The following is a 27,258-nucleotide window of genomic DNA, read 5'->3' as shown; positions in this document are numbered from 1 at the left end:
CATTGAGGTACTTGTCTCCTCCCTGACAAAGCAAACAAGTTGGTTATACACATCACAATAAGCCATAGATAGGTTATAGTTTTATCTATATGATTAATAAAGTATCATTTGTGTATGTACAAAGTCAAGGATAATCATGCTTGGTGTGGCATGACGAGGTAATATATATCACTTGCAAATCACCAGGAGAATTTAACATTGATTTTTGTATGCTTGAAAGCACACCATCATGCCACTGATGATACAAATTTTTAGAAAGAAAAGGAATATCTAGAAACTATAAGTTTGTATCAAGTAAATAGATAAACTTAGACATGAATTTCACTGTAAATGTTATAAAGTTTTAAGTGATTAAATACTAATTAGTGTTAAGGATTTTCCATATGGTCAAGTGAAACCACAAACTATGAAATAGAAATAAGACTTTTGTCCAAGTCGTCTTTGTTAAGTCAAAAGACATTTATGTCTTAAAGACAAATCAGGACCCATAATTATTTTGATTGGATGCAAATGAATACAAATGAAGAAAGTTGCATCTGATATGCTATCAGATCATGATTTGTCTCTGTGCGTCTGAAGTTTTCAGATGATGCACTCATAAGACGATTTGATATAACAATTAAGTAGTGTATTTAAGACCTTTATTTAATACTCTATGTCTAAGATCTGTCAAAGTCTTATGAAGAATAAGTGAAGCCTAGAGTCTAAAAGATGTTGATCCTCATTAAAAGACACACTCTGTTGTTGTAGACCTACTATAATGAAAGAAGTGACTTTCCTACTGAAGTACAAGACATGTTATTTTATTAACATGAACTTTGTATGAAGAAGTGAGATGCGTTTAAACCAAACATTAAATGCTTCAATGGACTCAAGACATCAAATGAAGAACAAAGTGAAGAATTCAACCGTTAAGAGACAACAGATACTTGGAGATGAATGCTATATATAGAAGAAGCTTCAAAGAAACAAGATACGATTTATCTACGCAAATCATTCTTTCATTCTTTCTTGTAAAGCTTTCTGTAAATTCTTGTAAAAATACAAAGCTCTCAGAACACCTTGTATACCTTGAGAGAAAAGACTAAAAGTGTTAAGTGATATATCCATCTATTAGACAATCATACTTTAGTTAGTGAACAACATTCCAATAAATCTTGTTGATCTGATTAGAGCCAGTAGTAACTTGGTAGAGCAAAGAATACTTGGTTTAAGTCAAGCTTGGAGCAGAACTTGTAAATGTAAGAATCAGAAGTGACAATGACCAATACTCGTAACTTTGATAAGTTAGTGGAAATTTAGTGGTTACCAAGAACTAGACGTAGTCTTGAAATTGAGATGAACAGTATAAATTCTGTATGTTTTCTTATACTTTAACTTTAACTGACAAAGGATTTTGAATTTATTTTTAAATCTTATATCTTCTTTTGTTTCTCTCATTGTTTAATATTTTCATTAGGTGATAAACATGTTTTCCAATCTTAAGAAAAATCTTAAATTTCTAAAAACACAATCTATCCCCCTTCTTGTGTTATTTGTCTCTACAAATTGAAATTCGGAGAATAATTAATAAAAAATAATCAATTTGTGTATAAAATGAAAGCCCATTTTTCTTGTGTTGCTTGCGTCTCTGTATAGGACGTGTTGCTTAAGGCTTTCATAAATGTTTGTCATCAACAACAATGTCGGCAACCAAGCAATCGCATGTAAATATCATTTAGATATGCTAGTCACTGTTCATGATAAATTCATGAAAAAAAACATTGTTCTTTTAGTAAGAACGAAAATTGATCATGTTCAAACAACAAATCATGTCAATATATGAAGAAGATGAAATTGTTCTAATGTATGCATATATATTTTTATGCCAGATGTTGAACTACATTCCCTGGTGTATAGCGCTCCTCAGCATGAAAAGTGTCATGTGTCAAGCTGTTAGAATTAAAAAGTGATCTCATTGAAATTTACTTACATTTGTGGTTTTACCATACTCATGTGATGAAAAACATGAAATCTCAGAGTAATACTAGAAACAACAAACCAATACGCATATAGAAGTGCATTAGAGTGTTAGATAACATAGTAAATAAAGTGAGAGAGATAGAACCGTGACGGATAAGCATGAACTAAGAACATGACTGATGCTAGTAGAATATGTGTTCTGTAGATCTGGAGATACTCTTTGTAAAGCTGTTCTTCACTTGGATTTGCTACTATGTCTTTAATATATACTCCAGGTACTGTTGGGTTAGGTGACAGAAACAACGAGTCAATGCTACCTCTGGCATCATAAGGAAGAAAGGCAGTTCTTCAATTGCATTTGAAGTGTAATATATGGCTTAGAATCATTATTCTGTAAATCTCAAGATGGCTTGCAAAAGAGGGATTATATTTCGATACCTTTATTTTATAATATTCAGCTAAAATTACTTTTAATCTATGAGGGAAAGCTTTTGATACAGAAATAGAGTGTTTTTTAAAAATTAAACCTTGGTAAAGGTTGTGTTTTCAAACGAATAGTCATGTATCATTATGTATAGCAGATTGGTATTAACTAATTTTCGTCATATTTTCTTAAGTAATTTGTGTCTAAGCTGTTCATAATATTCAGGCAAAATCTCAATATCTATAAGCGGTATCAATTATACTTCTCAGTATACCAAACTTAAAATGTAAAAGCTTCTAATGCGCACTCAAGTATTGTCAATAAGCAATATAAAGAATTAAACACGGAATATGGAAATTTTTTCTCTTCTTCAATTCTTCAATGACAAGTAACTTGCCTTACGCACAGGAGGGTACATGTGTTGTGTGAAATTCACCTATAATGAGGTACACCCCTTTTTTTACCATTACACTAATGTGCACTTTCTCTGTTCCCAGTCAACATCTTATAGATGTTAAGTGCTAAATATTATAATTAGCATCTTCTAAATGCTAAAGACACAAAACTAACGTTAAAATCATGAAATGTTATTACTATCATGTTATATTATGTGAAGAAAAGCATAATTACTATCAAATTTTATGAAGGAGGGTGAAACTGCAGGTGTGCAGGGAAACTAGGATCATTAGTGAATCTAAATTATAATTATAATAAAGAAACCGGCAACTTTGACATAATTCTTTCAAGCAAAAGAACTTGTACAGTTAACATGTTTTAAAAACTGCCTACGCCCACTTCATCAGTTATACAAATTCTTAAAAGATGTAGGATGAATAAGGTAAGAGAATTTTTTGTTTTTTTATATGCCATAGTTTTAGCGTAAAAAAGATATTGTAATATGATGCATACGTATACCCCTTTTTCTTCACATATGTATTCATGATATATATGTGATATAACATACCTTGGCCAGTTGGAGTTTACCTATAGGTATTGTGAGAAAACATCAATTAGTTTAAACCCATATCCATGCTACTTTGGTTCTACCAAGTACGTGCCTCCACTAAACTCATCATGCTCAAGTCCTGCATATTTAACTTCTGCCTTGCGCAAGATTTGCTTTGCAGTTTGGTGGTGTCGCGGTCTCATCCTCCACTTGAAACATAGGCCGAATTCTTGATCAGATTGCACATGAAGGCTTCTGATTTTTGTCAGCATTTCTGCTATCCAAGTCGAAATTAAGGTTCTGTTTGTAAACTATGAATTTGATAAAAAAATATTTAGGTCGGCGATTGATGCCAAGATAAAATTTAATTAAAGAAAATTATTATAACAATGTATTGCGAACAGGTAGATGAGACACTTCCCCTCAATTTTTTGTTGATGAATTTATTGCTTCAAAAGAGACATTTGCCCCCATTTCTTCTTCTTCTTTGGCGATCTGTTAGTAGATCTTGAAAATTTGTCAAAATCTTTCTCTATAAGACGTAATAGTGGTCGAGGAAAGTTTACCTCGGCCCCACAAGGGCCACTAAATGTTATTCTAAAGTGTTCTGTGAACCGATCTCCACTAATAATCTGATTTCCTACTCGATATGTCGAGTTTCAATGGAATGGGGTGATACATGAAAAGGTATTTTAACACTCAAAGGCAGTAAGTAAATAGTAGAGTTATAATCAAGTTAGAAGATATATCTTTACGTGCACTGTATCCCCTTATTTATAATAGTAGAGTTTATGGTTTATTCGAATGAGAAGTTATCTAATTGTGAGTAAGTGGGGTTGACCGTTAATATTCACTATCTTTTGGACAGTAGAGGTGCTAACTAGCTTTTTGGATTATTAAGCTTCGTCCAAAAACTTAGTTAACTTTATTAGAGTCTTATTTTTTAATTACAAAGTTTGAATCAAAGATCTATTTGAGTTCAATTTGTGTTATCATGCACCTTAACGATTTGTGAGAAGGGCTGAACGACCATTGGGAGCCGACACTGATCAATCGTAGGAGCAAGATGTTTCCCTTGCCCTAGCGCGAGCATATTACGGGATACATTGAAAAGTTTGACATGCAATCTTTTACAGAGCATGTTACCACACAGTGAGCAAGATGAAATTCATGTATGTAAATTTGATACCTCCTGGTCAGGGATGGAGGTTTGCTTTTGTTGAGCGACGACACAAGGACACCAGGTCCTTCCACCGTCGAGTATGGTAAATAACTAACACGTTAAATAATGTGTCATCTTTCCTACATTTACCTATAACAAGCTTTTAATTTGTTTGCCAAGGGTTTTCTATAAACTCAACGCCATGCATATTTGATGACAGTTACTGAGGACAAACGCTCTCGTGCCTCTACTAATGCACATAGCCACACACATACCCATGCATTGCAATTTGCAGTGAGACGTAACAAGAGGAGGACGACTTGCCATTGATTTTTGCTGTTGTGTTATCATCTTTACTTAGTTGTATTATTTTGTATCCCATGTTGAGTTATTTTGTAATATTTCTTGTTTGCTACTTTGTATTACTTAATCTTATGTTCACTTATTTTGATTTGTTTACTATTTTCAACTCATATTTTTTTATCCACTTATTCAACTATATTAAAGTTATCTAAAACAAATAAATTAAGCATAGAAATTAATAACACACACAAAGATATTTTATTTAATGATTTATACATCTAATAAAAGTTATTAAACTATTTAATAAAAAACATTAAACTAAAAAAAACTACCATCAAGAAAGTGGTTGTTATTTTGTATTTCGATTGAAATAGAAAACAGATAAACTAATGTTTGTTGGATAGTCAATTGTCACATATACGTTTCAACCTACCATTTATAGCATAAACTAGTTTTTATTGTATTATTGAAGAGTGTTAATACTCTACGTAATATCGAGCTTTTTAATACACATTTTATTATTCATTTAAAATTTATCATAATCTTAAAAAAATGAAAGAGTCATTGTACAAGATGTGGGATCCTTATTTTTTTGTGATTTTTAATAATTTCAATTAATGAAATAGGATATATTCAAAATAGCATAGGCCTTTTTTAACTTTTGTTGTTAGTTCATTATGCATGTGAAAGGGGCCATGCCGAATTAAAGAGCTCGTGTTGAGTCTTTGAAGAGGACTTGATTATGATTTTGGTAAAATATATTTTTAGAAATAATAAAAAAAATCAGTGAAACTAATATTTTAACCGATGGTTAATATCATAATGAGTCCAAAAGACTGTCATTTATGAATATACTTTAGGATTTTACTTAGAAAATAAACTCTATATTATTTTAATGGGTGTATCTCAATTGGTACGTGTTAATGAAAATATCCAAATTTAAATTTAAATGTGATTCAAGGTTGAATCGAGTGTTATGGTTGTTGTTAATAAAAAAAAACTCTAATGTATAATATTTATTGGTTTTATCGATAATTAATTCCTATAGAAGAATAAATCATTTGTAGTTAGATTATTTTCTTTCAACCACGGTTATTCGTCCAAAAAATTCAAACTTTTGTAGCAACTGACTTATTAATCCATTGCACACATCTTTGAAAAAATTACATTAATTTAATTAAGAAAATTCAAAATAATTTATAAGTTGAGAGAAATAATGTCTAGCTCTTAAGTTTAAGCCCACTTGAGAAAGTTGGGTGAGAGAAGTTCTTTTTTCAGAAAACTCTGTTCTCGGCCATGGAAGAATTACGGAAACTAGAGAAAGTACATAGCATGCTGGAATTCATGGAATCACGGGGCGTTTCAAACCTCGATCATCACTCTAACCGCTTCCTCGCTAATTTCATTCTCTTCTTGATAGAACCCTCCGGAGACCTTGCCATAAACGACAAGTGCTCCTTGCTTTCCCAGCTTATTCCCACTGTCAGTTTCAGTTCCACTTTCTATTCTCATTCGTATTTTCTGTTTCGTTTCATTTCATTTCTCTTTTGCTTTTGCAGCTCTCATCTTCATTCCTTGAAGACGCGTATCAACACCACCTTGACACCACCAAGCGAGAAAATTCTGGTACTGTTTATTTCTACATTTATGTATCGAATTGAATATTCTGTCTCGAATGTTTATTTGGCTCCTGTTTAAAGAATACATGTAACTATTGTCTATTGGTGGCATTATCCAGCTTTGTTTTGCTGAGATAGTATTAGTAGTTCTTTTCTTTCTCGTTTCGTGATTTCTCTGAAATTGAAAGAACACTAGCTGAAATTGGTATTATACAACAGGTTTTGTAACTAATTGTGAAGCACGGGTACTTTCATTTGCTTCACATATATGTATTCGATAATACTCTTAGATAACTGATACTAACTTCTTTTTTTTTTAATCGGCAAATGTAAGTTGTTAATTATTAGTTTTTTGTTAGCGGGGTAATTGAACCCACGACCTTTCCCTTTCCCCCTTCTTTTACCACCAAACCAACCTTATAACTTCATTGATACTAACTATCTACGATGGGAGGCTGGCATTAAATGCCTTCCAGTGCTGCATTACCACAATGTGTACTGATATTCATATAATGCTTTTCATGTTTTTCCTTCATATGCTCTGTTTCATGTTTTAATTCTAATTTTGTGATATTTTTGAATTTTTACTTTCACTTAGGTTTTCAACAAAGTCTTGTTGAAAATGCTTTGCTTGGTTGCAATCAGACAAAAGAATACAGTTCGTTGCAAAATTGTAATGAAAACACAGCCATGGTCGGGCTGGATTCCATGCAAATGGCAAATTCTACCCTTGAGGATTTTGTAAGTCTATATTAAAAAAATAACTTTTTTGCCATGATCTTGGTATTCTGTTATAATGCTCGACTAATTTGGAAAATGTGCAAGTAGTTGCATATCAATTGGCAGTGTGACAATCTTGGAACACATAAACCCTATTGGTATCTGAATAATTCCAGCTTTATGCCATCAATTACCATATTGATTAACAGATGAATAAAGTGACATATATCAGGTCTGCGTTGCAGCTTTGCTTTTTACACTGCAAACAATTTACTAGACTAATTTACTAATTTAGTGGAAGGCTTGATACTATTTATTGAATATACCTTGCTATCAAAACTTGCTTTGTGATTCTGATGTTAATTTGAACCCTTTTTTTTTCAGTGCAGATCTTACTTTATGTTTCACGGATTGGATGTAAGCAAGCCACAATCAATCTTCAAATACTTACCTATTCTTTCATTCACAGAGAGTTATATTTATCAGGTATAAGCTAGATTGATGTTATTAAACTGATATCATCTCAGCAAAGTGGGCTATTTTTTTTTCTCCTAGGAAACATATGTTTTGACAAAAAAATTGTTCATATTTCTTAGTGTTACTTTGAAAATTAGTGATTTATTCCAATAGTAAGTATGGAATCTGCAAAAGCTACTATTTCTGCTGAGAATCTGTAGCTGTTATGATGCAGCTAGATAAAATGAATGAGAAATTGCTGCAAACACCCTACAATGGAAAGTGTGTATTTGGAGAAAAAGATGAGGTGATTGATTGCATTTGAGAATTATTCAGTGGCAGTTTGAATGTTCATGTTTAAGTACCAACTTTTAATTTTTCTCATATATTTAATTTTTTTGTGAATTATTCAGTGGCAGAGAGAAACTAAATTATTGGTTTCTTGCTTCTCAAATGACCCAGTTAGACCACTTGCGACTATTCTTGAACACAAAGGCCTTTTGACGGAAAGGTGTGTATTCTGCCTTCTATACCTTGCATTTCCAGGGGAATAGTTAAGGTTGATTTTAATTTGGTTGAATCTTCCTTTTGCTTGATGAGATAAGGATAAGAGAAGAACTTAGACTAGGAGAAGAGTACTGGGCTCTTGAAAGAAAGCTCTGTTCTGCACTAACAAACAAAGAGAAGGTATACATAATTCTTGTGCATCTTTCATTCTCTTCAGAGAATGGGTATACATTTATCCAAATCCTTCTTAAAGTTTCTTGTTTGTAATTTAATAAATTATTTGCTACTCAGATTCTTGTTGAAGATGTGATGAAGGCTATTCATTTAAAGTCTTTTGATTATCGAGTGCTGAATCTTCTTCTCTATCAACTGCAAGGGACTAAGGTACAACTGATCAGCAAATAATATTTAGTGGATACTGCAGTATTCATCTAACTCTTGATGCATGCATGTGCGCACAAATGCATGGTTTCTGAGTTAGGCACTGATTTTGTTCTAAAATATTGCTAGGAACATAAATTTCTACATAAAATTTAAAAAATATTGTTAGCTAAATGTATGACTTCAGGATAATTGTGTTCTTCTGAATCTGCTTGGAAGGTGGAGGAGTTGCATATGGAGTTTCTCTCAATTTCGGAGTTGCTAGTGGAAGTTGCTGATGATCTGTAAGTACTAGCTTTTGTTTCAGTTGGTGCTGGATACCATAATATTATGTACATGCATTCGTACTTAATACTTGAGCAGATATTTTGTTGTTGTTCCTAACATGGTGCTCTTTATTTTTCTTTTAGACTATTTTAAGGATTCATAGCTTATAGCTATTCAGTAAATTCATCAACAATACATATATATATATATATATATACACACACACACACACATACATACATACATATATACATATATATATAAAGAATGTATATAGATACAAATAAATGGCCGCATTATATTTGCCAAAAAAAAATGATTGCATTATAATAATTGCTTTTGTATTTCCTTCTGCTCACTCTAATGTATCCTTCCTACAATAGCAGTAATAAATATCTTTACCAAACTGACAATAATAAAAATATAGCTTCTTTGCTGTTGTTCAAGTTTCATTTCTGTAATTACATATGCATGTATAGATTTCAGTCTTATTCTAGTTTTTCTTTTCAATTTTATAATGTTATTCAACATAATTTTTCTGTTCCGATAATTTTGCAGGTATGATTATGAGGTGAGTTTGATAATCCGAATCTTGTAACCACCGTCTGCCATACTGTTTTCCGAGATTTGATTGAAGGCCTTTTTTTAGGATGATGTTTTAGAGAACAATTTCAATATTTTGCGCATGTTTATCCGAATATATGGACCTTCAGCTGCCCCTTCTATGCTGGTGAGTATGTCAAACTGTTTACAAATGGTACTGCTAATTTATATATTTGCTGATAGAATGTCAATATGCTCTGTTGAAATTTGTTGGTTGGCTGATAACTTCCGGGTAACAATTTCAAATGTATTAATTAAACTACCTTCATGTTGTATACAGTGGCGACTGGGGAGATCGATATCCACCTATTATTAAAATCAGAAACATGTTAGCAACACACTACACTTGTTTTTAACATACACTATTGCTAGATAAAAGCCCATTCTAGTCCTACTAAGAGAGAGTGGGCCTATATTATTTAGTGGGGACCAGCCTGTGACCTGTGTTGAAAATAGAGTGCCATAAAGTGTACTACTAACATTTTTCTTAACATTTGCTGTTCTATAGTCAAATAGTTACAGTATGATCCAGCGTTTCACATTCTTAGCTTTCATCTTTTCTTACGGGATTGTTGAACTAAATTACCTAAACTAAAGAAACATTTTGCTTCTTAGTGCCACGCATAACCTCAAGTCACAAACGTGGAGTGAGGGAGTATCAAGTTTATGATCACTCCTACCATCCATTTTTAAAGGGAGAGGAAGTGCAATTAGAGTTTGGACTCAAACCTCGTTGACAATGCATGTGCAGATTGAAATAGTAGAATAATATTATTCTTGTTAGAACCTTAGAAGTCATTGGCATTTCTCACCTTGTATCTTGAGAGAAGAAAAAACTTTTATCAATGTAATTTTGATAATGTCATGTCTTCATCTTTTTACACAATCAGTATTGTTTATTGGTCTGAGGGCGAGCCCTGGTGCAGCGGTAAAGTTGTGCCTTGGTGACTTGTTGGTCATGGGTTCGAATCCGAAAACAGCCTCTTTGCATATGCAAGGGTAAGGCTGCGTACAACATCCCTCCCCCATACCTTCGCATAGCGAAGAGCCTCTGGGCAATGGGTACGAAGAGAGTATTGTTTATTGGTCTGCATGAATGAGTTTGTTTTATTCTTACAATTGGTATAACCATAGTAGCTATATAAGATCATCTTGAAAGGTGTTCATATAAGCAATCCAATTTATGTCATCTCAATCTTAAGCAACTCAATTAATTTTCTTTCCAATGGGTATTTCTATTAACAAGTTGCTTAAGTTACAAATATTCTATTTCTCTCCCCTATATATTTAATACAAAGTTAAGCAACTCATTAGTAATAGTTGCTTATATAAGCAACTCTCTCCAATTTTAAGCAATTCAAAATCACATCTGGCACACCAAAACAATATTTTTTTGTTAAACAACTCATTAAGCAACTCCCATTGTAGATGCTCTAACATATACTTATTTAATTATCTTTAAGATATTATTATGTCAAATTCTGAATTCCAGGCGAAGTGCATTGGTGAGGCTGAAGATAAGTATGCAAGTTTACAGAAATCACTTGATCCACATCTCTCTCTGAGCTACCAGAAAAGATGTGCAGAAGCCACTAAAGAAGGTAATTTGCTGGAGTCAGTCAAGTCATTCTAGCAGTATAATTAGACCATAATCGTGTGCTACCATTATTTATTGGCAATTGAATTTTTTTTAGGTGGAAAAGTATCAGACCACCCACTTGGAACATGGAGTATTCCAACTGTGATTCAAGATGAGGAATTGTATAGATTAAAGCTGAAGTCAGATATTTCGTGAATATAACTTTTAACTGCGTCTCCGAGGTAATCCTTCCAGCATAACATGATGAGTTCGAGTTGAAATGTTGAATGATACACACATTAAAGGACTCACAAAAAGATAAACGTAAAAAAAGTTTTTTATGTTTTACCGATTAGCTATTTATTTTTTCAGACATTTTTATGCTCTCGCTCTTGAAGATAAGTACCCAAACTTGTTTTTTTTTTTAATAAAATAAAATAATCTTAATATGTAATTTCGACACACCTAGCCGACTAGTTGTCTAAGTAAAGCTGAACGCATACTTGTATAACTCATTCTGATTTTATCACTTTCCACCGATGATGTGAAATATAGTGTCTGGATTACCATTTGGAACCTTCAAAATCAAAATGGACATTCATATATTCCAAGGGACAAAACAAAAAAGCAACTACTATATTGTAACTTCGGCCTGAACGTTGACAGCATGTTTGTTTCTCCGTTCCCAGCCTTCAAACTGTTTCAAAAATTATTTAATCTCCAAGACATAAATTATTTAATATAATAATAATTGCTTTAAAATATTGTTTACAAGAACTAAATTAATGTCATGTAATAATTAAGAAGTTACGTCAGAAACAATGAGGCCAATCTTAGAAAGACCATATATATTTTTAAAGGTTAAATTAATTTTTTTCCTCTAATTTATTTTTTAATTCAATTTAGTCTTTTAATTTTTTTCAGATTTAATTTAGTTATCTAATTTTTAAAATATATTCAATTTAATTCTATCATCTAAATTGAGTCAATAATGTTAAGAAATTATAATTTGTGACAATTTTAAACTGTCAAGTGGTTTTAAATTATCACCAAATACATATTTTCTGACATTTTCTAATGTTATCAAATTGAATAGAATTCAACTGAAATTGGAAGATTAAATCAAACTTAAAAATTAAATTAGATGATAAAAAACCTAATTAACTTATTTTTTAAATAAAAGACCATATTTGAAGATGGTATAAATATGGTTTCCTATCCAAATGATTCAATCTTAACTTCAATACATTAACCACTTAATTGTATAAATATGATTTTAATTCTTGTTTTTTAACAAAAATATGGTTTTAATTCTTGTTTTTTTAACAAAAATATGGTTGTAATTCTTTTATAGGCGATGGGAACATCATGTTTGTTTCTCCGTTCGCAGCCTTCAAACTGTTTCTCCGTTCCAATTCCAAATGCATTGAACTGTGACTTTACACGCACGCACTGAAGAAATCGAAAACTCAGTACAGAATAAGTTTGGCTAACTCAAAGCTAAGGACAAAGCCATTTGCATGACACCTCTTTTCTGCATCTGTTCGAACCTGGCTGTATTACTTGACAAAATTAAAGTATGCATGGCTGGAAAGTGAAGCAAACAAATCGTAATTAAATTTAAAGTATATACTAACATTATTCTAACTATAATGCAATTATTCAAAATGCTGTCTGTCTATAATCCCTATTGAATTCGGAATTGCTGGTGTTGAGAATGTGAATCTCAGTCCTTTCACTATTGGGTTGTACAATGGGATCAACTGCTCAATTACCCTTTTTCTTAAAAATAATTTAAAAATAAATTTTACTCACGTATTTACGTCATGTTTTGTATTAATATTTTTATTTATCAAATCATTTTAATTCATTATATTTTAATTTATACTTGTTTAATTTCTGATTTATCACATTTCCATAAATATACAACTAACATGTTTCCTTAACTTAAGATTCAGAAGGTACATACTAGAGCGAGCATGCATGATTGTCCTTGTCTTTTGTTCCACAATTTTTTGTCTGCCAATTACAAATAATTCAGTCCCCGATTGGAAATCTCAGGAAAAATCTAGGAAACAAAATACTATTATTTTGCTTGTATTTTATGATCCTCGGCACTCATTTGGTGACTGTAAGAGTTAAGAAGAAAGACACTACCTGTGCAAAAAAGTGGAAATATTTTACAGTTTCAGCATATAATTTTCTTTTTTATCCTCTCAGCGTAAATTGTTATCTACACGTCTGGTCACTCACTGTCACTATCCCTCTCTGCTTCTCAATGATCCATAATCCATTGACAGCTTTGGCTGATTGCAAGCTGTGGAATCACAACAAGGAATCTCGAAAGCTGAAAAGGGAAACTGAAAACCAAAATATTTATATATACTCTTAAGCTAATTTTGTCTAAATCTTTATGATATAAAATGCTGATGGAGATATAACATAGATTGGTGGGGTTTCTTGTTAACAAAAGTTAACATTGGCCGATAAAAAAAAAAAGTGGATAATCTAATAAAAAGTGAAGACCGAAATGAATAGCATTTCCTTTTATAGATTTCAGACAAGTAGTACACCTTGATTATTCTTTATTAGGATCCAAAATTTCATCAAGCCCGACCCGTATTATTCATCCTTCATAAAATATTAAATACGCACATGAAACTTCAATATGTACGAGTACCATTTAGGAGGGAAAACTAATAAATCATTGTAAGCTCTTATTAGTTAGTCAATTTCTTCTTTCACACGACTGTGTTTATGAACAAAGTTGAGTTATTTTTTCCCTTTTAGGTCAAGTGGATTCATTTTTTATATCATATTAGAGTATATTTGGTTCAGTTCAACTTGTTATGCATGAATTCCAAGACCAAATTCAATGGTCTACCGCAAATTGAACGCTAAACGAAGGGTGGGGATACTTTTATAAACTGCATTTTGTCATCAAGGTCTATTTGGTGGGGATACTTTTATAAACTTCATTTTGTCATCAAAGTCTATTTGCAAAGAATACCTAAAGATGCACTTAATGCCACTCTCTTGTTTCGTTAGCAGACAGCACCCCCTTTGCTTGCATGAGTAGCCATAATCCGGTGGAAAGCATCCTAATTGTGAAATGTAAATAGTTAAGTAGTCAAAGACAATTAATACTCAATCCCATGATGAATGACACTCCAAAAAAAAAACTGTGACGAAAATTAGATAGGCTAATAAATGCCAATTTTACCCACTCAGACACATAAAAAAATGCTTTCACTTTCAACCCTGCCACTTTTATAATCAGTCTCTAACTACTAATAGAACACCGGCCAAGGGGTCCTTGATACTGATGTGGATTCTCCCATTTTGTTTACCTCTATGGAACTGTTCCTTTCACTTTTTCTGTCACACTCCTGCACCCTCTCTCACTGTCCTGTTTCCACTATTGCACTATGCCCCCTCTCTCTACACTGTCAACACACACACCCTCCAAGACTTAAAACCATTCATTACTCAAAACGCTGAAAATAAGTTCTTAAAACCATTTTATTTTTTTCCTTCTCTCGGTTGTGTTGTTGTATTAGTGTCTCAATACTCAGTTAACATTTAAATTTGATATAGTGTGTGGGTGAAGATTGGGAATGACATCAAAAAATGACATGATAGGCATTATTCATGATCATGGCCTCACTCAATTCAATTCAGAACTCCACCACCACAATCTTGCTTCTTATTATTCTCATTACATTTCTACTCCACCATCTGCTGTGTCCAGTTTCTTGTTTCAATCAACCACAACATGCAATTCCTCCACCAGTAAGCTTTAATTAAATCCATAATTTTGTTTTGTTGTTGTGTGTGATTTTTTTTCTGGTATCCATGACATTGGTGTGAAGTATTCATCTGATGACTAATTTTCATTGAAAAATCTGACTAATCACTTTTAGTGGAGTATCTCCTTTCAACTATGCTTTTTTTCATCTATAATGTTCGAACCCAACACCTTACTTAAGGGGGATGTGTGTATGATTTGAAAATGACTAAGTTGGGTATTATGTTATGTGCAGGACCCTTTATGTGAGGAGCAAAACAGATTAGGTTCAATGCCTCCCACTTGCCACAACAAGTGCAACCAGTGTCATCCATGCATGGCAGTGCAAGTTCCAACCTCGCCTAACCATGAACGAGTTCACCCAGGTCTTCTTCCCCCAACTGCTTCAATGGAAGTTTTCTTTCTCCAAGGTAACACTAACAGGTACTCCAATTACAAGCCATTGAGTTGGAAATGCCATTGTGGTGACCACTTTTTCAACCCTTAGAAATTGTTGTAACATATTCTCATGGAGATTATGAATCCCCACCCCTTGAGTTGTAAAATGGAAATTGCCCCTTTTTTCTTTTTTCTGTTTTGAATTATGGAAAAAATTTAGATACAATTTCTTACGTGTTATATGTATTGTTCTCTATCAGAATTAGAGTTTCATTTTACATTACTAAAGTAATATAATTTTATAATAAAATATTATGATTATCAAACTAAAACTTTAATTCTGATTAAAAAATAGAAAGAAAGAAAAAGCTAATTTTCGCCCATAATTGTTTCTGATATTGTTCTTTAAAAGGGTCAATGGGATTGCTAGGGATGCACCAGATGGGTCATTTTCTACAGCATTGATTGTGTGCATTGGAGTACTTGAACAGAATATGTTAAAAGACCTAAAATCTCACTTTATGTTTGTGTCTAAAATTTGTAAAAGTTCTCTTTCTCTCGTGTGTTAATTTTTGAACTTCAATAGGTTCATAAAAAAGCACTAGAAGCCACTGCTAATCCTATGATGACTTCAATAGGTTCATAAAAGAGGCTCTTCATTTTGAAGAGTAATACAAAATTTAGTGCGTTGTTGCAACGTGCTAGTAAACTTAGGATCATGTGATAATGATTACAATAAGTTGATATAAGGGATCTTTATTTTGAAGAAAAAAATAATGAATTTTAGAAACTGTTATGTAAAAGTAACTTGCACTTCTAATTCTTGTCTGGTATAAAGGAATTAAATAATAGTGTGTTTGGTTTGGTTGTAGAAAATCATAGTGAATATAAAATCATGATGAGTTTATCATAAAAATAATTATTTGTTGTTTCTAAAAATTATGGCGAGTTCAACTCACCCGTCACCACCAATTAAAACACACACAAAGTATTGGAAATATAATTTTGACCTGTGATAGATAACCAGTTCGTAAATAATCAGATAAAAGTAAAGAAAAATAAATGAATCATAAATTTATTTATTTATTTATTTGAAATAGAATGAATAAAAACTGAGTACAACAGAGGTTCCATTATCACCAATAGTTACAAAAGAGTTACTTTGCTCTTGAGTATTAGATACAAATAAATTCATTAATTAGACAACAATCATAATTGTGCTACAATGCTTGCCTTCATAATATATTTTATTATATAATAACAGTACAACTGAATATCAAATGGGGTGGTGGCGCAGTTGGCTAGCGCGTAGGTCTCATAGCTTCTGAGTAATCCTGAGGTCGAGAGTTCGAGCCTCTCTCACCCCAACATCTTTTTATATTGTTTTCTTATTCTTTTCGATCATTTCCTCTCGTCACTTGTCTGCATCTTCTCTAACTTATTTACTTGATGTAGATTATTTTTAAAAGTTTTATTTTACCTTTTTTTAAGACTAATATAGTCTAAAAGTTTATATAAAAGCCTACTTATTAATAAAACTTTTTTAGATAAGTTCTCTTCCCAAGTTACACGTTGAACTTGTTTGTATTCCCGTTTAGGATGTTTTAAATTCAATTTGGAGAGTAAATTCACTTTTCCGACCTGTTTGATTATCTCGAACAATGCATCCGCACACTTTTATTTTGTCTGAAACCAAGATTTTACAAAAGTAAGATTAAAGTGCCTTTCTCAAACTGGTTTGCTACATAAAAACTATTCCAAAATTAAGTTTGATAAATTCAACCCAAAGATGCACATAATTAGTTGTTTACGGAAGCAATTCTATCTCCACATGGTTCCAATTTCTAAGAACTATGTTAAATACAACCGTTAAAGATTTAATATTAAATCAAGTATATAATTTAAAAATGTTACAGAATAAATTTAATACTACAATAGTACAATAACTATTATCGATATACTATAGCTACTATTATCTATTTAAATTGGCTAACTCGTTTGACTTAAAAAAAACTTTTTGAATGATGTAAAACCTAATATTTTCAATTAAATTAATTTTTTAAAAAATCTTTATTTATTTAATAATTAAACTAAATTTGGATACGATATAAAGTTACGAACCATGATGTAAAACCTCACGATCAATCCGACATATTTCTACCCCTTCGCACAACTATCATTGCTTTTCTCGTCAACACAATTGCCACTTATTTTTAAGATTATATAGCTTCTGTAATACTCCAGATGCTATAGGTGTCAACACTGCTAGTGCTAGAACATCAACTGAAATTAGCAAAAATTAATTTTGGCAAACAAAATGTTGACAACACGTTTTTTTTGGCTTTATAAATAACTTAAAATAAATTAGTATACATTTTCAATTTTGTCTAAAAACAACACTTAAGAAAACAAAGATGGCATTGCACCTGAGCTGTAGTCCTTCCCCTCACCCTTAAAAAAAACATTAAAATTGCACAAGGCATATAATAAGTTCCAAAGAAAAAGAAATATCTCTAGTTTCTTCTGCTCTTCATATCTGCCTGTCTATAAAAACTAGTAACCTACATCTACCAATATATGCTCACCAATTCCACAGTTCTAAAATGAATAGCTGCAGCCCCGAGTTGTGAGTCTCAAGGTCAAGAATGAAGCATCCATAAAAGGAAATGAGGCTAGAAATACATAGGATACAGGTTCCTCAATAAGTTATCTCCTACTGGTGGCAGCAGTCTTGCCTTTGCTTAAATCAGCTAGTTCCTCAACAAGTTTTCTCTCTTCTTTGCTCAGTTTTTTGGGGATTTCGACTTGCACCCGAACCAATTGATCACCCCTCATATTCTTTTTATTCAGCAGGGGAACACCTTTCTTAGCCATAACAAGTGTCGAGCTTGGTTGAGTCCCAGCTGGGATTTTTAAATCCACCATGCCATCCACAGTAGGAACCTTAATTGTTGTCCCCAAGATTGCATCAATATAAGACACCTTACATGTGTATAAAATGTTTGTGTCATCTCGCTTAAGCACGGGGTCAGGGATAACTTCAAGAATGACAAAGAGGTCACCAGGAGAACCCCCACGCCTTCCAGCATTACCTTCATTTCGGACCCTTAAACGGCTGCCAGAATCCACACCAGCTGGTACCTTGAGACTGATCCGCTTTGTCTTTCTCACTCGACCTTCCCCAGAACATGTGCTGCAAGGTGTTGAAGTTTCTCCAGTTCCATTGCAAGAAGAGCATGTCATAGACTGCTGAAAGATGCCTAATGGAGTCCTTGTCGATGTGACAACCCGACCCTGACCACCACAAGTGCTACACTTGGATGATTTAGTTCCTGGTTTAGCCCCCGAACCATTGCAAGTTCCACAGCTCTCTAATCGCCGAATCTCTATCTCCTTTTCCACCCCAAAAACGGCTTCTTTGAAGTTCAAAACAAGACTGTAATACTCATCTTCACCCTCAACTGCTCCATTCCAAGATCCTCTGCTTCCCCCCATGCCCCCCATGCCCTCAAACAGTGTCTCAAATAGGTCAAAAGGATTGCTGAAATCCTGAAATCACAAAGATGTGTCTTTGAGAAACAGGAAATATGACAACAAAGTCAAATTCCTCATCATCTTTAAAAGTAACTTACCCCCATGCCCATTCCTGAACCCTTAAGTCCAGCCTCTCCATATGTATCATATATGGATCGTTTCTCATCATCTGACAAGACCTGCAAAAGAATTTCAATTACAGAAGATCAATTACGAGCAGACATGCATAATGGCCAGCTGCGTTCAACAAGCTGTAGTATTACCTCATATGCATTACTAAGTTCTTTAAATTTCTGTTCTGCACCAGGTTCTCTGCAGCAGAAAGTGAACATCCAAAATAGTTAAAGCAACATTGACCAAATGATAGTGAATATCAGAAAATACACATTTTTAACCAAATGAAAGTGAACATCCATGATAGTTCAAACAGTTTTGGGAATATACAAAACATACTTTTTTAACAAGAACAAGCTACAGGCTTTATAATCAAAGACATCCAAACCATCTTGTCCACAGCAACAGTGGGGAACAAGGCAAGGGAAGGGAATCAGAAAGTAGACAATGTTCAATATGAAGGAAGAAAAAAGAACATACTTGTTCACATCAGGATGACAACTCCGGGCAAGCTTCCGATAAGCTGAAATGTCCAAAGTAGAGAGAAATTTTATATTGTAAGGATACAACAGACAATTTACACACAAAAAAAGAGCACACTCAAGTAAATCATATTTGCAGGAACTGGCTAATAATAACTTCTTAATCACCACGGTCTATCATTATGCTCCTAATCATTGATGCTTCCCATCCACTAATTTTAAACTTCTGCAAATCTATCCTACATTACAAAGAAATGAAAATAAAAAAATGTATAGTCTGAATGTTAAGTTTTGGGTGGAAATATTCCTAGAGGAACTTATACCAGAATTGTAGTTGACATTTGTTCTATTAGTCTATACAAAAGCCTCATCCATCCATCGACATCAAAGAACAATCAAAGGCATCAAAAGCAACTCATTTTAAAATTTTCAATATTTGGGTTTGGAAAGCCAATCTCCACGATTTTTTTGGTAAAAAGCAGAATAAACAGCGAACCATCAAAATAAGCTCGAGTAATAGCAACAAGAATAAGCTCTTTTGATATAAATCACAAATAAATCCTACAAATTTGAGTGATTTTCAACCTAGTTCCCAACCTAAGTTTGGTAAACTTCTTTGAGAGTTTTAGGCCCTGTTTAGGGTGGTTTTCAGTTTTCTGTATCAAAATATTTTAAAACTAAAACCAGTTTTTAGTTTTTTTGTGGTTTCTAGTTTTACAAACTGTTTTTAACCAAATCAAGAATAATAGGAGGCAGAACCCACAAATGAGTTGCCCTATACTTCTCAATCGTTTTCAAAACCACTTCGAACACAAACCTCTTTTCAGTGTCACCACCGAATTACCCTCTAAAGTTGCGTGCAATAAATCACTGTCAACCCAAACACATGAAACATTGAAGAACGCAGAGGAAGATGCTGTGAATATCCCCAGCCAAATCATCTTCCATGCCAATTAATGAATTAATGATTGAGAAATATCATTGGGAAGTGTTTGTGTATGCAACAGTGGGTATATAATTCTGATGAATGACAAATTAGATGGACGATGTGTCGATGTCATTACAATTCTGACACACATGTATGCAGCAGTGGAAGTGGGGTTGACGGTAGCGAAGGCCCCGCCAAAGAAGACGGTGCCAAGGAAGCAGACAAGGTAGTAGATGCTTTTTAAAACTAAAATGGACTCACAAATCCTTTATGTTTTAAAAATTGATGTAAAACTGAAAGTGTTTGAAAGAGTTATAAACCATTTTAACTCCATTTTAGTCAAACATGTTTTGTTTTGAAATTTACATTTAAATAACAAAACTTGCAACCACCCCAACCCAAATGAACCGTTAAGTTTTAGATTTCATTTCAGTACTTATCTTGTATGCTTTACATGCATTTTAGGCAAACCGTTTTGAGTATGCAGAAAGAGTTATATGAAAATAGAAAATCATTTATTAGTTAATGGACTGATACTCTTGGGGTAATTGATTTTCATTTACATTGCTACACTAAAAATTGGCCATTCATTAAGTAAATGAAAACAATATATTGAACATGTCAATTACCACTCTTAATTTCAGATTTACTGGAATTTCTTGACACCCCGAGGACAGAATAGTAATCCTGCACATTGGCACACATTATATAATGAGTCGATGTATTGAATTTCATGAGTTGCATAATTTAAGGAGGAAGGCTTTTCATAAGGCACTAGAAAACCAAAGGAAATCATTGTTGCTTAGAAATTCATCATGCATGAGTATTTAAAACTTACTGCATCTGCTCTAACTATCAACCTCGATCCCCTGCGACGATGCAAAGTTTGTGATGAACCTTTGTCAAATAGTGCATGCAAGGAATCTCGAGAAAAAAAGCTCGAACATGGGGCAGCCATAAACCTTATCCTGCTTGTAGCACTGCAAGGAAATTAACTTAATTTAATTACACTATCCATTGAGTAAGCCTTGGTCGACGACAAATATTTAATGACATGTAGGATACAAAACAACCCCAAGATTCTGAGAATTTGAGCGTATGTCCCAACAATTACTGTAAAAAACCACATCATAAACCCAGCTCATGGTTATATACCATAGATATTATGATAGATAAAACTATATTAAAGGTAATTTAGCTCCTTTACAAGTCAACAACATTAGTCAAGAAAAATTTAATTATAGGACTAACTTGTTCCTGGATGATGCAATCTTTCCCAACCCAGTTGACCCTGCGAAAATCTGAGGATGAATCCCCCATTGAGTAGCTGATGTATTACCAAAAGGTGCAATGGCCATCTAATATATTTTCAGCAGGATAATATGCCAAAAAAATACAAAATTTCTCGATGAAATTCTGCTAGCTGCAAAAAAAATAAAAAATTATAAAATAACACAAGATAAATCACCAAAAAGCACTTTGTTGATGCTAAGTGAGCCTGATAATGAGTAATGAATCACAAGCTAGTGAAATTCAATAATCAATTAACCATAAACCAAAAGAATGAAGAAAAACAACTACCGTAAACGACACGGGATAAAGAAGAATGAATTAGTGACTTACATATAAGTTTGTGTGTTGTTAAGCAATTAAAACATGTTTATTCATAATTCTAAGACAGGACAACAATGGAATAAAATATGAACGACAACAGTCCAATCTACAGTGAAGGAATGAACAAAAACATGTTTATGTGTAATTCTGAGACAGGACAAGAATGGAATGGGAAGATAACCTTAGTGGGAACGACAACGAGTGGGTGTGGGAATTGGAGGATGAGGTTACAGTGCTGTTTGAAATGGAGCACTCTTATTTGCTTTGCTTATACCTTATAGGATGACACAGAGAACCTCGTGGACGAGTTTTCTTTCACCCTATTATTTTCGTTTACCGCTAACGTTGGCCTCTTTACTTCGCTGTTTCTAGAACCCTAATGTCATTTTTTTTTTGGTTGGATTCATTTTTGTATTAAAAATAAAAATTATTTTATTCATTTTTATAAAAATTATATGTAATTTTTTTATATAGTTATATGTTTTAATTATTTATGATATATTTTTTTAAAAAAAATTATACAAAAGTAAATGAATATTTAATTAAATAATATTTTTCATAATTATTTTAACCAATATTTTAATTTCTTAAATGCATTTTTCTATTGGTATAAACTTGAGTTTTTATTTTTCAAAATAATTTTTTTACATGTATCATTTTCATATAGTCATGCATGTTTCTTATTTTGTAATGTATGCATTGTATTTTATATATTAAGTCAAAATATTTTTTAAATTAAAAAAGTTTGTTTGGTTTATTTATTGTTTAAATTTATACTCAATTAATTAAATTTAAGTATAATGAAATAAATTTTGATTATATTTAAAATATTATTCTGTTGATTATTATTTTAAAAATAATTAAATTAATAGTTTCAAACATTGAGAATATTAAACTTATGAAAGTAATTAGCTTTCTCATTATGCATGATTTCTCTTCCGCTGATATTTTTAAATAAGGACTGATAACAAAATCCTCAATTTTTCTCTTTTAAGAGACTTGCGTTGAGAAGATAAATGATCTCTTTATTTATTTGCAATTTATATAGAAAGATTAAGATAAATGATTTCTCAAGTGATTAATGTTGAGATGTGATTTTCTATTCAGATGATCAAAAAGAATTTTATAAATTTTAAACTCTCTTGCAACAATGATCCCCAAAAATATACAACAAAAAAATAATTTTGATCCAACGGTGTTTGGTGGAAAATTTCCTTAATATTTGGATATGTGCTTGAAACTTGTCAATTGTCAATCAATTATGTATATAATGAAGAATGTTTATAGTTGATTGTTGAATTTTTAACTCTAAGATAATTTTTAAGGTAGATCATCTGTTAAGTAGTGCACGAATAAATCACTATTAATAACACTATATATATATATATTAATTAAAAATTGGATGAATGAGATTAGCTACCGAATACATAATGATATTTAGTCAACTTATATTAATACTTTTTTTACTAAATAAAGCAAAGAATTAGACCTAACTATTATAAATTTATGCTTTTGTTTAAATTAACTTATTTTAAAATTAAAAAAAAATACAATTTTTAAGAAGACTTAGCAAAAATACTACTATTGTTTTCACACACGCACACAAGTAAAAAAATTACAAACTCGCAAAGTTGGAATAATTCCAAAAATAAGAGAATAGGATTAGTGGAAATGTTGCACTCATAATAATGAGGAATTTACTTCAAATATTGTTATATTATTTATATTTTCTTAACATACTTTTTGATATCGACCGACCTTAGCTCAGTTGGTAGAGCGGAGGACTGTAGTGGGGTTACCTAGCTGAAATCCTTAGGTCGCTGATTCGAATCCGGCAGGTCGGATTTTTTTTTTTTACTTCATAACAAAATAAATTTACAATGTTTATATTTCTCACTGCTAATTAAATAATAATATGGAAAAAAATTAAGACTATTAAATTAAGTGGTATATTTCATCTGTGAGACAAACACACTACACAGTACACACTACAATATGTGATCCTTTGAATTGGTAGAAGAAATATATAGTACGAAGGTTCTCACTTTTTCTCAACATAAAATAAAATATGAAAAAAACGCAGCATGGCTCATAGGCGTTGGATAAAATAATCGAGAAACATACATATCCACAATGCTGAAAAGTTTTTCTTCTCATCAGGGTCAACCTTTCTGGCCCACCTTGTGATCATTGCTGTGGTTTTCTTGCTTAGATGGAGTTAAGGGATCAACGAGGAAGGATTTTAAATTCTTGTACAGCTCATTAGGCTTCTCTACATTGATTGCATGCCCTGCATTCTTAATGACCACAAGTTGTGCCTTCTCTCCTACATGCCTTACTCAACAGCAAAGATAATTAAAAACCAGATGGAATTACTAACTGGTGTAGAGTTTTCATCCTGAAGTACAAATTAGAATATAGAATATATTGAGTTAAATAAGTATATATAAAATGTACATATAGTTCAAATTTTGAACCAGCCGACAACAACAATACTATGTCATGTGCTAATAAAAAAACAATATTATGACATGTGTTATACATTAACACATTCATAATAACAATCAAAGACCAGAGTGATAAATTGAGGCAAAATGATGAAGGATTTCTATACATCATATTTTATATATCATAGTACATAAATATGAGAAGATATAAGAACTTATTCATCCTATGAGGTCTGCACACATAAATATCCAGTGCTTCCACTACATATGATATGACTCAATGTAGAAAGTGTATTTGCATATAATAATCAAACCATTGCTTTCCAAATGACCCAAAAAATGCACGCTGAATATGCCAACCACAATTAGAATCAATGAGGCACCAACACATACGTCAAATTTCCAGTATGTAAGCATTCTATATGAGTGACTCCTAGCAAACCCACTTAACTGAAACCATAAATGCAGCACCGTGGTAATAACAATATTAATTACTACTACTAGTGAGTGTCCGGGCACTTGGCATAACATAACAATATTGAACCGTGCATTTATGGTAAGTGAGAAAAGTAAAAATACAAATTCAACTCTTGCTGAAAAGTTTCACACTGATGACCACAAACCCAAAAATTATAAAACTGAAAATGGACTTGCTGAAGGATGAAGATGCATCTAAAGTCATGGTGGTTTTAGCATTCCTATTGATTAAGAATAGTATGGTTCAACTGAAAACTTTGTTTCCATTTCATAGAATCTAATTCCCCACCCCACCCCACCCCCTTCCCCTTCTGCATTTTCAAATATGGTGATTGGTACTGTTAGCTACCTAATAAAATAAAGGGTACAAGAAGCAGGGTAAACAAAATAATCAGAGGTATTATTAACTACACATTACTTCTATGCTGGGAAAGTATAATATTGTTGTATGTTCTCCCTATCTACAAGTTAAAAGCTTTTGAAATTAGCCCAGCCTAATCTTTAGGATATCAACATTACATAAGAACAGTGGATCAGGACTAAAAATAAGTTACTATACATTTGAAACAAAATGTACTTGCTACCAATTCTCAGCATTGATCTAAAATAGCAAACACATGGTGGCAAGCACGATGAAAGGCATAACCATTTAGACAAATCTTATAGATCACTTAAAGTCATCATGATAATAAGGAATATATCCAAGGACTATCATTAGCCTATAAAGTATTGTAACGTGTACAAACATACTTTATATAATAAAGATCGTTGCTTCAGCAAAATCAACAAAAGTGCAAATTGCTTACTACAATTTTCCACTTATGCACCTACTAGGGGAGGTCCCTTTCACTGCTAAATAATATTAAACCTAATGAAAACTGAAAATAATATTAAACCTATTAGTGGAATTTAAATAATTTTTCTCTCCCTCTTTCATGTATATTCACAAACACATGGTACTCACCACCTAGCTCAACCCCAAACAAAAAATAAAAATTTCTAACCGAAATAGAACCCCAAGCCCTCTTCCACATCTCCAATAGTGGAAGCAAATTTATTTAAAATTCAGATCCAGATAACACGATAATGAGAACAAAGCACAAATCGCAAATTAACCCTAGATAATGGAGATGAGAAACCAACCTTGTATGAAGAGAGTGTGCGATCTGAATCAAGAGAGAACAGAGGTCGTAGCCATCGTGAGAGTGCAATCTAAACGAGGTAATAGCCACCGAGAGTGTATGATTTGAATGAAGGTTTTCGTGACTGTGAGGGAGTGAGAATGAGGGTTGCAAAGGAGAGTGTGTGGGTGGAGAGAAATGAGTGAAAGCAAGTGAGGTGTAGGTGCAAAGTGATCGAGACCAACCATAGAGAGGAACGAGACCAGGTGTAGAGAGAAGTTGCAAAGAAATTGAAATTCTCTCATTTTTGCAAAGAATTTCAATTCATGCATCCTCTATTGAATAAAATTTCTTATTAAAATGATTGAATTCAATTTTTCTTTAAATAATTTATCCAAATGTGTAATTTGAAGTAGACAAAATAAGATAAATAAGCGAAACGATATAAATAATAAGCAAGAAAATGATGAATGAGTTTTGTTTATTGATGTTTGTGTCCTACTACAATGTAATAGGTCTTATTTATAATAATTGACTAATGGTTACACTAATTGAATCACTATTAAAAATCCCTAAAATTTAAAAGATCATGACTATCATTCCTTCAACCGCTTCCTTGCCCATCAAGCTAACTTTCACATTTTTCAAAATGGCTTACACACTATTCAAACTATTTTGTCCCAATTATTTTACCATTTTATCCCAATTTAATCACACTAGTCACCTCAATAGGCTTCCTTATACTAGCCATATCGAATCATAGATGTTGCTTCAACCATTAACTCTTTAGATGTTAACATGTACTAACATATACACACCTATATTTGACTACTACAGGGCAATACATACATCAAATATTTTGTGGAACAATTAGGCTGACTCCTGACTTCTCTATGTGTTCTTCGATATTTCAAAGGTTCCTCTGTTTAAGGTTTATTTTCCCCTATATTCACTGTTCAATTGAAGGCTTTTTGTGACTCAGATTACATTTATTGTCTGTCTCTATCACAGGGTTTTTGTATTTTTCCTTGGTGATTTCTCTTGTTTGTTGGCAATCCAAGAAACATAATATAGGCTGCTTCTCTTATAAAGTTTGAGTCCAGAGCTCTTGCCTGTTGCCTCCACAGTTCGTAAGATCCAATAAATTTGCTTCGCATTATTTTTCTATCTTGAGAATTAGTTATCTACTTCATGATTTAATTTGCATGCTATTGCTATTTTTCTAGCTTTATTATATCGTGATAGTCAGTCAACTCTCCCATGTTGTAGCCAATGCCAGCTTCTATGAATGAACCGACTAAGCATAGAGAAATTATTAGTTGGCGTACTGTGCATGAAAAGTTTTATATAATCGCATATTGATTCACTTTCTAGCTCGTGAGGTATTACAAGATACTAATACAACTATTGATGATAGATATATAGT

At 32.5% G+C, this 27,258-nt stretch overlaps 2 protein-coding genes, 1 long non-coding RNA gene and 2 other non-coding genes across 9 annotated transcripts; 3 read left to right on the top strand and 2 right to left on the bottom strand.

Moving 5' to 3' along the window:
• Positions 1-6,033: 6,033 nt before the first annotated feature.
• On the top strand, positions 6,034-15,108 carry LOC114380893. Of its 5 annotated transcripts, XR_003659880.1 has the most exons (15): positions 6,034-6,279; positions 6,357-6,423; positions 7,015-7,157; positions 7,521-7,622; positions 7,828-7,899; positions 8,006-8,103; positions 8,198-8,279; positions 8,391-8,483; positions 8,700-8,764; positions 9,306-9,318; positions 9,397-9,477; positions 10,843-10,951; positions 11,045-11,171; positions 12,284-12,506; positions 14,973-15,080. XR_003659880.1 is itself a non-coding variant. In XM_028340007.1 (14 exons), the coding sequence occupies exons 1-13, from the start codon at positions 6,094-6,096 to the stop codon at positions 11,143-11,145; spliced, it is 1,212 nt and encodes a 403-aa protein (XP_028195808.1). In that variant the 5' UTR covers positions 6,034-6,093; the 3' UTR covers positions 11,146-11,171; positions 14,973-15,108. The 5 variants fall into 5 exon arrangements, 4 of the variants coding, with proteins under 4 accessions (XP_028195808.1, XP_028195810.1, XP_028195809.1 ...); XM_028340007.1 differs by lacking the exon at positions 12,284-12,506 and having other exon boundaries at positions 14,973-15,108; XM_028340009.1 differs by lacking the exons at positions 12,284-12,506; positions 14,973-15,080 and adding an exon at positions 14,527-14,715.
• Positions 15,109-16,397: 1,289 nt separating this feature from the next.
• On the top strand, positions 16,398-16,482 carry TRNAM-CAU. Its single transcript is given in 2 exon segments — positions 16,398-16,435; positions 16,447-16,482. It is a non-coding gene; the product is annotated as a tRNA-Met (tRNA).
• A 951-nt stretch (positions 16,483-17,433) lies between these two features.
• On the bottom strand, positions 17,434-22,135 carry LOC114382345 (chaperone protein dnaJ A6, chloroplastic-like). Its single transcript, XM_028341687.1, has 8 exons — positions 21,969-22,135; positions 21,425-21,596; positions 21,012-21,153; positions 20,803-20,860; positions 19,244-19,286; positions 18,913-18,961; positions 18,748-18,828; positions 17,434-18,664 (listed from the first exon to the last, which is right to left on the bottom strand). The coding sequence occupies exons 2-8, from the start codon at positions 21,529-21,531 to the stop codon at positions 17,822-17,824; spliced, it is 1,323 nt and encodes a 440-aa protein (XP_028197488.1). The 5' UTR covers positions 21,532-21,596; positions 21,969-22,135; the 3' UTR covers positions 17,434-17,821.
• A 1,405-nt stretch (positions 22,136-23,540) lies between these two features.
• On the top strand, positions 23,541-23,631 carry TRNAY-GUA. The gene is given in 2 exon segments: positions 23,541-23,577; positions 23,596-23,631. It is a non-coding gene; the product is annotated as a tRNA-Tyr (tRNA).
• Positions 23,632-23,771: 140 nt separating this feature from the next.
• On the bottom strand, positions 23,772-26,157 carry LOC114380939. The gene is made up of 2 exons (XR_003659902.1): positions 25,855-26,157; positions 23,772-24,185 (listed from the first exon to the last, which is right to left on the bottom strand). It is a non-coding gene; the product is annotated as an uncharacterized LOC114380939 (long non-coding RNA).
• Positions 26,158-27,258: the final 1,101 nt, after the last annotated feature.

This window comes from Glycine soja, chromosome 13 (assembly GCF_004193775.1).
Source record: "Glycine soja cultivar W05 chromosome 13, ASM419377v2, whole genome shotgun sequence".
Classification (NCBI taxonomy): domain Eukaryota; kingdom Viridiplantae; phylum Streptophyta; class Magnoliopsida; order Fabales; family Fabaceae; genus Glycine; species Glycine soja.
Note: the sequence above shows the minus strand (reverse complement) of the source record. Positions and strands in the feature narration are given on the sequence as shown.

What these genes read in the sequence shown, in the direction of transcription:
- LOC114380893 (XM_028340007.1), top strand. Translation starts at nt 6,094, where the DNA reads ATGGAAGAATTACGGAAACTAGAGAAAGTACATAGCATGCTGGAATTC. An exon ending in ATTCTACCCTTGAGGATTTT is followed by an intron (nt 7,158 to 7,520) that starts GTAAGTCTATAT and finishes TTTTTTTTTCAG; the next exon opens with TGCAGATCTTACTTTATGTT. An exon ending in TATTTGGAGAAAAAGATGAG is followed by an intron (nt 7,900 to 8,005) that starts GTGATTGATTGC and finishes TGAATTATTCAG; the next exon opens with TGGCAGAGAGAAACTAAATT.
- LOC114382345 (XM_028341687.1), bottom strand. Translation starts at nt 21,531, where the DNA reads ATGGCCATTGCACCTTTTGGTAATACATCAGCTACTCAATGGGGGATT. An exon ending in ATTGCATCATCCAGGAACAA is followed by an intron (nt 21,154 to 21,424) that starts GTTAGTCCTATA and finishes ATTTCCTTGCAG; the next exon opens with TGCTACAAGCAGGATAAGGT. An exon ending in GTTCAGGAATGGGCATGGGG is followed by an intron (nt 18,665 to 18,747) that starts GTAAGTTACTTT and finishes TTGTGATTTCAG; the next exon opens with GATTTCAGCAATCCTTTTGA.